The following is a 14207-nucleotide window of genomic DNA, read 5'->3' on the forward strand; positions in this document are numbered from 1 at the left end:
ATTACTATTATGTCCTGAAGGATCATAATCTATTCTTAATCCCAGCATCCTGGAGTCGAAGGTCTTTTGTTTGGTAAATAGGCTGGCCCAATCTTTTCTTAATGGGCACAAAATATCTGCTGGGGCTAATTAAGAGTGAGTCTGCTTCCTGCCTCTAAAAAAAACATGTTTCTCCAGTTTCTCATTTAGGGAAATATAATTTTCTGCCTTTTAAAATATTCTTCAAAATATTTCATTCTTCTACGAAGGGGGCTTCCCACAAAATACAAGCCCCTTTAATGTGGGGGGTCAGAAACAGCTATTTTCAAAGGTTAATGTTATCAATAAAGAATATTTGTAGCTCAGGGTTGAAATGAGAAGTCCTTGGTGCATTGATATTAACCTAGTCTGGTAATTAAAGGTCTACAAGAAAACAACCAAGCTCAGAAACCACCAAGGACCCCTCCGAGTTAACATTTTCTCTCCCAAATTCAAGGAATATGATTCTTCCAGCTCCAGTATCTGAGTTTCTAGGCAACACTTTCAGTATCTGATTTCAACTTCTCCTCTATCGACAAGTAGGGCCCACTTCCGAAGTTCTGCGCAGAAAAACAATAATCATCCAGTGGCAAAAAGATCAGGAGAGAATTTGTGTTGTGACTGACAGCGGCCGCAAGCGGGCCCTTTTCCACAAAACTTCCCGCGGAAAAGCCCGCCCAGGCCGCGCCTATTGAGGAGACACCATGCACCGCCGGGCGTTCTCGAGGCTTCGGGCCACAGCCGTCTCCTGGCTGTGGACAGGAAACAGCTATAGCTGCAGCCGGGGTTGCAGCAGCGAACCAGGCACTCCTCAGCCGCGCTTGGTGCGGATCGGCTGTGCCTCAGGCTTCTGGGGAGACACGGCGGCCGCAGGTATTTCCGAGGAAGCTGCGCTGGGGCAGGGTCGGCCGCAAAACGCAGGCCCTTTTCTTTACGCCTGTCGTCAGGCAGCTGCTAGTGCCGGTTATATGGCGAGATCTCCGCAAACTAAATCTGATTAGAAAAATCGGAGACAGAAAACGCTCGCCGCTCCGCCCTCAGGTTCCTATGATGGGAAGAGAACTCGCCAACGCTCCCCAATGAACTGACGTTCGAATACACGCTACACGCATGCGTTGTAAGACCTTTCACATACGTCGTCTTGATGATTTCCCTTCTAATTTATAGCCACCGTATTTGTGCCATTATCAATTTGCCCAACTTCACGGTGCTACAGATATCCCAACGGAAGCCCGTCTGTATTCTGTACATTGCGCATTTCCACCACGGGCCTTCCAACAGGTCGCCTCTCCCAAAACTTCAATTTACTTCATTATGCCGCTCGTAAAATAACTCGCACCTGAGTCTTGGAGAATTGGAGTCTTGAACTGGAGAAGTCAAAACACAAATCTTCCCATAGCCCGGAACTTTCAAACTTTTTTTCACATGCATGATCTGAAAATAAATTGGAGTACCTGACCGTTTTCGTTGTTTGGAGCAGTTTGGGAGAGTTGTTGAAAGATTAATAATTTGCCTTATACTCTGAAAGAGTGAATGTTTACATTTAACAAGATGATCTTAAGAGAATGTAAAAGAAAATGGAACCCAAGATGGATGATGTCTAAGAAGGGACTGAATAAACAAGAAGCAAGTCTGAGAGCTCCTTTATCCCCATTACACAACATTCTGGTGAATTTAGCAAACAGAACAGGAGGGGGCATTAATATTGTAATGGGATGTACAGTAAGCAAAGTCAAATAACATGCACAATATAATTTTATAATCATAAGAATGAAGGCAAAGCTTATAAGAGTAATTTCTCAGGTTAGCATGGATAAAATCTAATTGAAAATACATTTTCATAGCAAGACACTTTGCAACTTTTAAAATGTGTGGACTTCAACTATCGGAAAGGGAATTCTGAGAGTTGAAGTCCAAACATCTTAAAGTTGTCAAGTTTGAAAAACATGACTTAAAGCAGTGGGACTTTTACCACTTGGATTGAGGCTAAAAACACATTTCATAGATAAGGTGAAATTCCATCTGGTTTACTAATAATATTTGCAAGGCCAAGTAAATCTGAGAGAAAACTAGTAACCTGTATCTTAATGAAAAGCTTCATGGATATTTGAGAAATATGTTATCACTACATAAGTTCAATGAGATTTGGCACTGAGTTTTAAAAATTAATCCTCTGATGGGAAGGTATATGCACATTTATCTTGTTTCTTGAATTACATTTTTATAATTCTATATAACACAGGGATGAACAATTTTGGAATTTATTGTGAATTCAATTTTTTAAGGATCGTAGTAATTATTTTTCATCATGTTGTGTAAGAGTAACGTCTAGATCTTTGTCCATATTAAAGTCAGTTTTCAATACTGTTAATATTGTTTGCTTAATGAAAGGCCACACATCTATTTATAATCTTTTTCTCTTGATTTTCTTTTATTAGTTCCTCAGCTGCTCTATGAGGGAAAGCTGGATTTCCTGGTTTTTGATTACCTCTCTGAAATTACAATGTCTTTACTAGCTAGAGCCAAAGCCAAATCTCCAGTAAGTATATTTTTGCAATTTTTGGAATATAAAACCTAGAAAAAAATCCATTCTATACATATGAACTGTTAAAGCTCTAAGATTTGCATAGCATAACTTTTAACTGATCTACTTTGTTTAGAATTTTTGAAATGCTAGAACAGTAAAATTTGAAATAAATAGATCACTTAGATCAGTGTTCCTGTGACTTAATTACTTCAATCTAAAATGCACTTTCTCTGCAACTCTAATTGCATTATGGTTTGTATTAATAGCTTTTTTAGTTCTTTCATTTCTTAAGGACAGCATTTGCTTAATTTTTTTCTACAGCTGAACAATTCTCAATGTAGAGACAAAATGCAAAAGTCTATGCCAAGTGGAAAATTGGCTTAAGAAAGAAGAGTAAGACTGAACTCTTAACATAACCAGAGCCACTTAAATAATTTCAAGCCAATTATTCTGAAGTACTTTTACTACAGAAAATATGTTGGAAACCAGATCTTCAACTTCAATTAATTTCACTGTTCAAAAACAATTAGCTAGGAAGAGCCTTTGGTTTTAGTCAGAAGTGCCAGCCATAAAAAGTTTAGAGTTTGGAAATGATTTTTTTTGGAGCTGAATTGTAGTATTCATTGCAAAAAGGAAATATCTAGAAATAGAGCAAGATCTTTCCTGATGATCTGGTATATCTTCCTAGTTTAATTTCAGCTGTTTCCCTACCAATGACATGCAGCACTTATTAGAGTCATCCAGTTCTTAACAATAGCAATAATAAATCCAGGCTGTTTACATTGTCATAGCAATGATGGGTAACATTGTAAGATGCAGCAGGTCTCTAAAGGGGAAATGGCTTTAGAAAGTACTCCCCTAAATAATTTGGGATGATTGGATTGATACTTTATAATGAGAGTTATCAATCAAGAATATTGATTTTTAAATGGCTTCAGATATGCATGTCTGTAAAAATCAATACATAACAATACATAATTTTATTGGATGTTCTGCCTTTGAAAAATGGATTTTGCTATATTGTACAGGTGCAAAATTGCTTATTCTCTTATTCTATTCTGCTTTCTTATAAATGCCCTGTAAAGTCCCTCGACCAAGGATGTTTGAGATGGACTGCTTGTAAGGAAGGTGAATTTGCTCTGCTGGCAGATGTCTTATTTATAGTGTGATTTTATAAAATCTGCAGGACATTGGTATTGTTAAGGTTTAATTTCAGCTGTTAATTGAAGAACAATCTTGTGTGAAATAAAGTACGGCTTTTTTTTAAAAAAATTGGATTTTGTTTTGGGAAAAAATGGAAACTTTAGTTGTTTCAACTGAGGAGGGTTTTACGGCACTGTAATGAACAACATAAAATTATATAGTATCTGGTAAAATGCTTCGGTTTATTTGGGTGGTTGTTTTTTCTTTTTAGGATTTGGGATACATTCCTGATTTTATATCAATTGCAATGGCTCCTTATATAAAGGACATACACAGGAAAGGTATGTTGGGCATATTTTTGTATTTTAAGCAGAAGTCATAATTTCATATTGATGTTTATGTTAACTAAGAAGTCATAATTATTTTTTTCTAATTTAGAGTTCTGAAATATTACATTTAATTATTTGGAGTCTTGGTTCATTGTCTATTAAGTTACAGCTGTTGAAATAGTAATGCCTTTTGTTGCTTTTTCAAATGTCAAGTCACTAACAATCCTCGACCTTTGTGATCACTTAGTCTGCAGGTTCAAGCTGGTCCAGAATTTCTGCCAAATTGTTTAAGATAGGCAGAACCAAAACCTGGGACCAGGCCTATGTGAATCTCACTTCCTCTTCCCTCTCCATATGTCAGGGGGCCAACCCACAAGTGATATTCCTTTTCGTTTCTTCCTGTCAGTCTGTCCACCCACCAATCTTCTAGTAGTCTTTTTGCTCCCAAGCCCTGGATGTTCAAGCCACCATCTCAACCCCGCCCCCCTTCCCTTCCTTTTCCTTCTGCTCCATGACCACCATTACCCCCAAAAAAGCACATCCAAGCTTGCCGCAAGCAATCCCTCCATCTTTGCAGCAATTTATTTTTCTTACCTCCTATTTGCTACTCAAGCACAGCATGTCCAAGCTGCTGATCCACCATCTCATTTTTCTAACAGCTTCTTTTTCATATGTTCCTGTTACCGCATCTCTGATAGATAACATATCCAAGCCACTTCTTTACTCTATACTTCCATTGCCCCACTTCCTCCTGATGTCATCATTGATTATTTTTCCCACTCCAAGCTAAATACTTTCTTTTGGAATATTTTTGTGGAGCCATGTCTGACTGAAACGCACATATCTCAGACTCGTACTTCTCAAAACTGGCTGTACCATACACAGGATATGTATATGGAACATTTTGCATTCCATGATGTGCCTGGTTGCTATCTTCTTTTTTTCATAAAGCAGCCTAACCTATGTCTGTCTTGTTAATTCAGAATTTTCCAGTTCAAATACAAGAAAGGAAATCTAATTTTATGTAAGTTGGGATCTTCGTGTCAAATGCAGTTTCTGGTGGAAAGAAGATGGCAACATGACAAAAGCTTCCAGTCCTTACAATTATTTCTAAAATTCTCTTTCAAACAAAAAATCTGACAGCAATCATGAGATATATGTGACTTTTTAAAGTCTAAATAGAATAAGCGGTTAAAATAATTTGTAGTAATTTGGTAGGTAATTACACAAATAACAGTCTGAGCAACTTAATGAGAAATCAAATGATGGTAAATGGTTGATTTAATAGATCTAGTTTAATAGACTGCATGTTATAGATAAAAATATACTGAATACAAAGAAGTTATCTGATGAATCAGGTCTTTTCAAAAGGGACATGCATTGTTAACAGGCAATGGGCATTTGGTTTTAACAGGTATCTGTTCTCATTAGTCCCTTAAATTAGGGTTTGGGTATATGTCTTAGGTATGTGTCCACTGTTATGAAGCTTTAATCTTGTTTAGGTGTTCGTGTTGTCAGTAATGCTGGTGGAATGAATCCACTTGGGTGTGCTGCTGCTCTTCACCAAGTTGCCAGAAATGCTAATGTTGACTTGAAGATAGCTGTTATTACTGGTGATGATTTGATGGGAGAGGTATTTCAATATTTTGTAAAATGCTGATTGTTTAAAACTGGTAATTTTACTAAGTTTAATACAATTTAAAGAAAAAACAGTTTTGATTGCTATATGATTGAATCCTGATCAAAGTCATAGTATTTTCTTTAAACTCTTATTCCTCAACTTGCTACCAGTTACCACAGTCATTGAAATGTATCAGATGATATACAGTACATCTTTATAATTTTGCACCAGCAGTACACAAACTTAATAGACAGTATGATCCTAAATCTGATTGTTTTTTAAATGATAAATCTATTATTAAAAAGGGATTATAATTGATAAAGTACCATAGAATCTTCAGCATATATGCTTAGATGAAGATTACTAGTAAAATTGCATATCCCTGCAATTTAGCTTTTTCTTGCAATGAACTTTATTCAGTTGTGGACTCAAGAAACAGAAGCATCTCTTATCTCTCAGAGCTTGCAGCCAAAATCCTTAAGGATTTATAGGTGAAATCTTCTCTGCTCTTCAGCTACCTTTTCAAATATGATCTGCAACACTACTTATGCTATTTTGTGTTTAACTTATCATCTACCACCTTTGTTAAGAAGAATATAAGTTACAGGTTTAAAAGGCTCATTGCAAATAATCTCACATGACTCAATTTAATTTCAACAATTTATCCGGATATAAATTGTATACGTGCTGCAGATGAATTGATGTATTTATCAATAGCAACAATTCTGCAAGGAAGATCAAATACAGTAGGTTTGTTTCCAGCTACTCATTTGACTGAATATGGACTTAAATTCAGATAAATAGATAGTTCTTAGTAACTCTTTCTATATCTTAACCTGTGGTTTGTTACCACAGTTGAAAAAGATTACTCAGATTTACAGGTTAGCAGCACTTCAAACTTTATGGCAAACAGGCAAGTGTTTTTTTTAAAATATGTGATAGATAAATAATTACAAAGAAACAAACTTAACTTATGTAGTTTCTGTAGTTTTTAAATATTGAATGTTTTTTTAAAAATGTGAAATGATGTTGATCAGTTTTATGACTGAGGAAGTTGCTTTTATTAATATTTTATTAATATTTTAATATAATGTATATGTCTGGACAGTATATAAATAATATTTTCATAACAAACATAGGTTTATTTTGTTTTATTTTACAGTTAAACAATATAAGAGACACCATCATAAAAGAAGAGAATGGGAAAGTATTTCCAGAAAATGTTCAGAGCATGAATGTATATTTAGGGTAAGATATTTAAATATTTATTTTGTAAAATGTTATATCAAAAGGCAGTGTATAGTGCATACTCATTTCAGAATCAGAATAAAGTTGGAAGGGACCTTGGAGGTCTTCTAGTCCAGCCCCCTTGTCTAGCAGGAGATCCAATACCATTTCAGAAAAGTGACTGTCCAGTCTCTTCTTAAAAACCTCCACTGATAAAGCACTCACAACATCTGATGGCACGCTCTTCCACTAGTTAATTGTCCTCACTGAAGTTTATCCTTAATTCCAGGTTGCTTCTCTCCTTAGTTTTCATTCACTGTTTCTTGTCCTGCCCTCTGGTGCTTTGAAAAATAAATTGACTCCCTCTTCTTTGTGGCAGCATCTCAGATACTGGAATACTGCTATTATGTCCCCCCTACTCCTTTTTTTCTCTAGACTAGCCAAACACAAATCCTGCAACTTTTCTTCATATGTTTTACTCTCCAGGCCTTTAATCAGTTGCTCTTCTTTCACTTTTTCCAAAGTCTCAACACCTTTTTTGTAATGTGGTGGATGCAGTGTTCCAGGTATGGTCTTATTAGGGTTTTATAAAATAATACTTCATGTGATGTTGATTCTGTGCCTCTGTTTATACAACCCAGGATTGTATTAGCTTTTTTGGCCTCCGCACACTACTGACTCATATTTAAGTGATCATCCAATAGGACTCCAAGGTCACTCTCACAGTTACTGTTTTTGAGCCAGGTTTCACCTAATCTGTACTTGTACCTTTAGTTTTTCCTACCTAAATGTAAAACCTTGCTTTTCTCCACATTTAATTTCATTTTGTTGTTCATTGTTCATGTTTGTCAAGATCTTTTTGGATCTTGAGTTTGTCTTATGGAAGGTTGGCTATTCCTGCCAGTTTAGTGTCATCTGCAAATTTGATGATTTCCCCTTTTGTTCCCTCATCTGAATCATTTATGAAGAGTACTGGGCCTAAAACGAAACCTTGTGGTATCCCACTGCTTACTTCTCTCCATGTATAGATATAGTACCAAATAAGGAAGACTTATTTCGGTTTGTCAGCTAGTTACAAATCCATCTGGTGGTGATGCTGTCTATCCCACATTTTTTCCACATTACTTTACCAAAGTGTAGGTTGTGGTCTATTTTATCAATTGCCTTGCTGAAGTCTAAATATACTATTTCCATAGCATTTCGCTCTATTACTTTGTCAAAGAATGAAATGAGATTGGTTTGGCATGATCTGTTTTTAACAAGCCCAAGCTGGCTTTTAGTTATAACTTTATTTGTTTCTAGATATTCACAGAACTGTTTTTTGATTATTTTTCCCAGTATCTTCCCAGGTATTGATGTTAGACTGATTGATCTGCAGTTTCCTGAGTCTGCTTTTTCCCCCCCTCCTTTTTTCAAAATGGGAACCACCTCAGCTTTTTTCCAATCCTCTAGAAGTTCCTTGGTGGTCATAGATTATTTAAAGATATGATACAGTGGTTCTGAGATAACATCTGCCAGTTCCTTCAGAACTCTGATTTAATCCATCATTTAATCCAAAATGATAGATTAATATATATGATTTATATTCATCAAGGTCAGACAGATATTGTCTTACCATTTTCTTGTTATATTTTAATTTTTATTTCTAGTCTGTCTTTTACAGTTATGTTTTTGGTAGGTTGGACTATAGTTTCTTTTTGTGTGAAGACTGATGCAAAGAATGAATTAAACAGCTCTGCTTTATCTCTATTGTCTGTTACTTCTTTGCTATCTTCTCTCTTTAGTGGACTGTTTGTTTCCTTGACTTTTTTCTTGTTATTTATATGTTGAAAGAAACTTCTTTTTATTATCGTTGACTTTTGTTGCAAGTCTTTGTTCATTCTGAGCCTTTGTTTTCCTGATTTCATCTTTGCAGATTTGGCCTATCTGCTGATATTATGCCTTAGTTATGTGTCCTCTTTCCATTTTTTTATTTATCCTTTTTGTCTTTTAGTTTATCAAAGAGATATTTGTGCAAGCATGTTGGTTTCTTCTTGGATTTCTTGTTTGTCTTTTTTAGTGGTATTGTGTTGGACTGGGCTTTTATGAGCATAGTTTTCAGTGTTTCCCATGCTTCTCCCCCTCCCAATTTTTAAATTTTATTTTAATACAAACAATCCATCTTCCATTAAACAGTGTGTTGTCTGGATACATATACATACAAACATACATACATACAAACATGTATATTATACATTATCCTGTTCCCCCACCCCCAAATAAGACATCCCCTGATAATAAGCCCAGGTGGGCTTTTGAGTGCATGGCAATAAGGCCAAGCACTTATTTCAGGGTTCAAAAAAATGTAAGACAGTCTTATTTTCGGGGAAACACGGTATATATATATATATATATACACACACACACACACACACACACACACACACACACACACAGTATATATGTAAAGGGCGTGCATAAGAGCACCAGCATGCCAACCATCCCTGTCCTAATGTTCCCTTTATTTGTATTCATTTTATGTATTCAGTTCATTCTTATACTGATATATATTATCTAATACGTACTTAACAAAATAAATAAATAAAATAAATTAATAATAAAAATGTCTTGTGCAATAACAATTTAAATTTACAGTCGTATTCATTTGTCTATTCTTAACTTAATATTGATATACATAGCATATCTAATACTGTGACAATCCTCTTCTTAACTTATTTAATTCTAGTGATACACTTTCTATATTTCACTAATCCACTTTTATGTCTAACTTTCATATTTATTCTCTAGCCATCAGCAGAATAGTTCCCATATAATATTATATTCAGTTTGTTCGTTCTCTTTGATTGCAAGTGTTAACGTATTCATTTCTGTACATTCTAATATGTTCCTAATCACATTCTCATCCATAGGAATCTCTTCACTTTTCCAATTTTGTGCAAATACAATTCTAGCTGCAGTTATTACATGGATAATCAGATATACATTCCCTTTACTATAAGTTTCTGATAAAATCCCCAGCAAAAATATTTTGGGTTTCAAATCAATATGTTGTTGTATCATCTTCTCCAACCACATATGTATTTTTGTCCAGTATTTTTTGGCTTTTACACATTTCCACCACACATGGTAATATGACTCAGGTGTCTGGTGGCATTTCCAAGATTTAGCTGATTTATCTTTAAACATCTTGCTAGTAGCCCATCTGGGCCTGGTGTTTTGCCATTCTTTTGTCTTTTAATTGCGTCTGTTAATTCCATCATTGTTATTCTTTCTTCTAATGTTACATTAACTGTTTCTGGTACTGTGGTTAACTCTGCTTAAAACAAGCAATTATTGTTTTATTTTTTCTCCTGAAATTGTCTTTTGATCATATAGCTTTTCATAATAATCATAAATTATTTCCTTTTTATCATCGTTTTGATAGCAAGTCCCTTCATCATCTATTAATTGATAAATCAGTTTATTTTCTTTCTCCTTTTTCAATCTATATGCCAACCATCTTCCTGGCTTGTTTGCATTTTCAAAGAAATTTTGTTTAGATCTTTTAATTTTTTGTGCTAGCTCTTCTTTATCTATTAAATTCAACTTGTTTTTTAAATCCATTTGACCTTTTATGTTCTTTTTTGAGGATCTTTTGTAATTCCATCTCTAACCTCCTATATTCCTCTTCTAATTTCTTTTGAGCTTGTCTCTTCTTTTTATGTCTCTTTCCCACATATGTTATGCTTAATCCTCTAATGTATGCCTTTGCAGTATCCCATACATTCTGTAATGAAGTTTCTTCTTTTCTGTTCTCTTAAAAAAAAAAAGTCCAGTTTGCTTTCCATAAATTGAATAAATTCCTTTTCTTTTAATATTGATTGATTCATTGTCCACCTTGACTTCTTTTTTTGTCCCCTCCATATGACCTTTATTGGGTTATGGTCTGCCCAGATACTTGTTTCAATATTTATTTCTTGTATATTAGATATTAACTGTGCTGATTTCCACATTGTATCTATTCTGGACCAAGACTATTTGAATAAAATGTATATTGGTTTTTCTCGAGGTGAGTTCCTCCCCAAGCATCTTGAATTCCTAATTCTTCCACCATTTAAAAAAAAAGCTTTTCGAAGTGTTTTCCTAGCATTTTTGTTTATTTTTCTAGTTTTATAGTCCAATTCTGCATCCACAATTGCATTGAAATCTCCTATAGTGCATATATTTTTATACTCCAATTCTATTATTTTCTTGTGCAATTTACCATAAAAATCCTCTTGGTTATTAATTGGTGCATATATTGCCACTAAAAGCATCTGTTTATAGTTCATCGTTATCTCCATCATTAGAATCCTCGCTTCCCTGTCTGTGAAGATTTTTTTAGCCTTTACTGTCTCCTTAATGTAGAGCGATACACCCCTCTGTTGTGGGAGAGAGGAATATAACTTCCCAATTTTCGGATGTTCCAATACTTTATTGTTTTGCTTTTTGATGTGGACTTCCTGTAAACAAATGATGTCCAATTTTAATTTTTCTAATTTGCTAAAAGTCCTTTTCCTTTTTATTGCCGAATTTCACTCAAAATTTTACCACAAACTGGTATTCCTTCCTTAATTCTCTAACTCTTCTCGGAATTTGAAACTATTTCTTTTCCTTTATATTTCAAGGGATCATCTCTTGCTCTCTACAAAACCTCTGTTTTTATTGCTTTCTTGGTGAATCTCACATTGAGCTCTCTAGAAAGTCTATTTCTTATCACGTATCTAGTGTGCACTCTAAATATTTCATTGATCTTGGTCAAAAAAATTTCCTTGGACACCTCCAAAGCCCCTGCCAAGTATTCTGCCATTATCTCTGCTAAGTTTTCTCCCTTTTTCCCCCCATGTTCTGAAATCTCAAATAATAATCTGTCCTATCCATCTCTAAAGATATTATTATTTTTTCTTTATTTTGGTCTGCCAATGTAAGTTTATAATCAAGTTCTCCAACTCTTTTTTCTGTTGATTCAGCTTTCTCTTCTACTTTTTTGTTTGTTTGTTTGTTTACATTTATATCCCGCCCTTCTCCGAAGACTCAGGGCGGCTTACAGTGTATAAGGCAATAGTCTCATTCTATTTGTATATTTTTTACAAAGTCAACTTATTGCCCCCCCAACAATCTGGGTCCTCACTTTCAGTATATGTTGTTGATTTTTCACCATCATTTGTTGAAAATTCTCTATTTTTTCTTCTACTTTCTCTATTTTCTCTTCTATTTTCCCTATTCTTTCCTTCAGGCTTGAAGGGCTTGTATCATAGTTTTTAATTCTGCTTGCATAACATTGGTCTTCTCTTGCTGTAGCATGGCTTCCAGAGTCCTCTGACCGGCAAGACTGGAAGCTGCAGCCGATGATGCTGAAGATGGTGCTGAAGTTATTTTCTTCATGTTGAAATATTTTAGTATTTGTAATCCATCAAAAATAAGAGATACAGTTCATTTATAATCCAAGGGAGAGATAAAAATATAACTTGTAATCCAAATCCAAAACTTACCAATTTGTAGAATCCTTCTTTTCTTCAGGTTCTTCAAACCCTAATCCAATTTATCACAAGGAAAGGAGTTAGCAAAATAGGCCCACTAGGCCCAAAAATACAATCCCCAGTTATTTGTATCCAAAGAGAGAGTTCACAGAGCAAAACTAAAGAAAAAATGAAAAGCCCAATCCAAGAGAAAGGAAGTTCTTTTACTGTTCAGCTTCTGTTTGCTTTGTCTGTTTTTTCCCCCCCATTTAAGTTCCAAGAGCTACACTATTTAGAAAAAGAATTTTCAGTGTTCCGCTCTGTCTTAGTTCTTCAGCCAAAACAACTTCTTATCACAGTATTCACAGGCTCTCAAGGTTATTTGTCTACTTGTATGTTTTCCCCTTTTTCTCTTATGTCTTCCAATATTCACTTTTGCCTATAGATGGCACTGTTGCTCTGCTTCTCTCTTGCTTCTTCCTTTAACTGTATATCCCAACGCAAGTTGTAAAATGCAATATTTATAAAGAAAAAATATCCATATAATCAGTTTTTATAATGTCCAGTAGTTTTAAACTTAAAAGTTAAAATATCTAGTCTGGTTTTCTAACTATGCTCTTTCAACAAGTCCTTTAAGCCAATTTCCTATTGCAATAATGGCTCTAAAAGTTCTCCACGCCGCTTTTCTTCCAGAGGTGGAATAGAAAAAAGCAACCAATTCCACCTCCCCTTTGGGGGTCACACTTTCACTCCATTTTTCTCCAGGGGGCTCTTTCTTCTATTAAAATTAAAAGTCCAGCATTGGAAATCTCTCACCCAGATCGATCACACCTTCTCTCCATCTTCTCACTTCTTCTGCTGGCTGTCCCAGCTTCGGAGTGACATGCAATGGCCACCTTCCCTGCTATCAGTTTAGAGAGCCTTCTCTGGATCAATCAGGGAGACTGCTGGCTCCCTGAGATCAGCGGAGTGCACTCTCTTTCTTCATTGCCCCTCCGAGGCAATTTAGGTCCAATTAGGACCACCCAGCAGCTAGGATTTTGACAATCCCAATCTGAGGCACATCGTGTCACCGCGACATCATCCCTGCTCTCTTCTATATTTCTTGAGTTTTTTTGCCCTTTAGGATTTTGATCCATGAAATTTTGCTTAGGTTCTCTCTGAGTTTGTTATAATCAGTTCTTTTAAGGACACTGGTTGGATTATATTCTATTGCTTGTGTTTGCATTATATTGAATTCCAGTATGACGTGGTCACTGTCACCCAAGGTTCCAGCAACTTTTTATTTATTTATTTATTTATTTTGTCACAACATCATACAAAAAGATTATATAGTATATAGTAATACACATATAAACATATATAGGAAGAAGAAAAGAAAAACAATAGGACAGGAACGGTAGGCACGTTTGTGCGCTTATGCACACCCCTTATGGTCCTCTTAGGAATGGGGTGAGGTCAATAGTAGAAACTTTTTGGTTAAAGCTTTTAGGGTTATGGGAAGAGACCACAGAGTCAGGTAAAGTATTCCAAGCACTGATGATTCTGTTGCAGAAGTCATATTTTCTGCAATCTAGATTAAAGCGGTTTACATTAAGTTTAAATCTATTGGTTGCCCTTGTATTATTGCTTCAACTCCCTCTATAACTTCTCTATTAGTAAGAATTAGGTCCAGTATTGTTTTTCCTTTAGTTCATTCCTCTACCTTTTGGATGACAAAGTTATTAGCTAAATTGGTTAAGAATTTGTTCGTTCTCCCACTAGTTGCAGAGTTTGTCTCCCAATTGATATCAAGGTGGTTAAAGTTTCCCATTACTACCATTCTATGTTGACTACATACATTTGTTAATTGGTGAGCAACAAGT

The 14207-nt window shown here is 35.2% G+C and overlaps 1 protein-coding gene across 5 annotated transcripts in view; it reads left to right on the top strand.

Annotated features, from left to right (window-relative positions):
* The first annotated feature begins 253 nt into the window (after nt 1-253).
* The window catches only part of LOC131202788 (uncharacterized), a 139901-nt gene continuing 125947 nt past the window's right edge, over nt 254-14207 (top strand). Inside the window, exons 1-5 of one of the 5 annotated variants that reach the window (XM_058192118.1) lie at nt 254-891; nt 2457-2557; nt 3960-4029; nt 5520-5650; nt 6801-6886. In XM_058192118.1, the coding sequence (XP_058048101.1) occupies nt 723-891; nt 2457-2557; nt 3960-4029; nt 5520-5650; nt 6801-6886 (557 nt within the window). In that variant the 5' untranslated portion in view covers nt 254-722. The other 4 variants (XM_058192117.1, XM_058192121.1, XM_058192123.1 and 1 more) reach the window with 4 other exon arrangements.

Source organism: Ahaetulla prasina, chromosome 8 (genome assembly GCF_028640845.1).
Source record: "Ahaetulla prasina isolate Xishuangbanna chromosome 8, ASM2864084v1, whole genome shotgun sequence".
Lineage (NCBI taxonomy): Eukaryota > Metazoa > Chordata > Lepidosauria > Squamata > Colubridae > Ahaetulla > Ahaetulla prasina.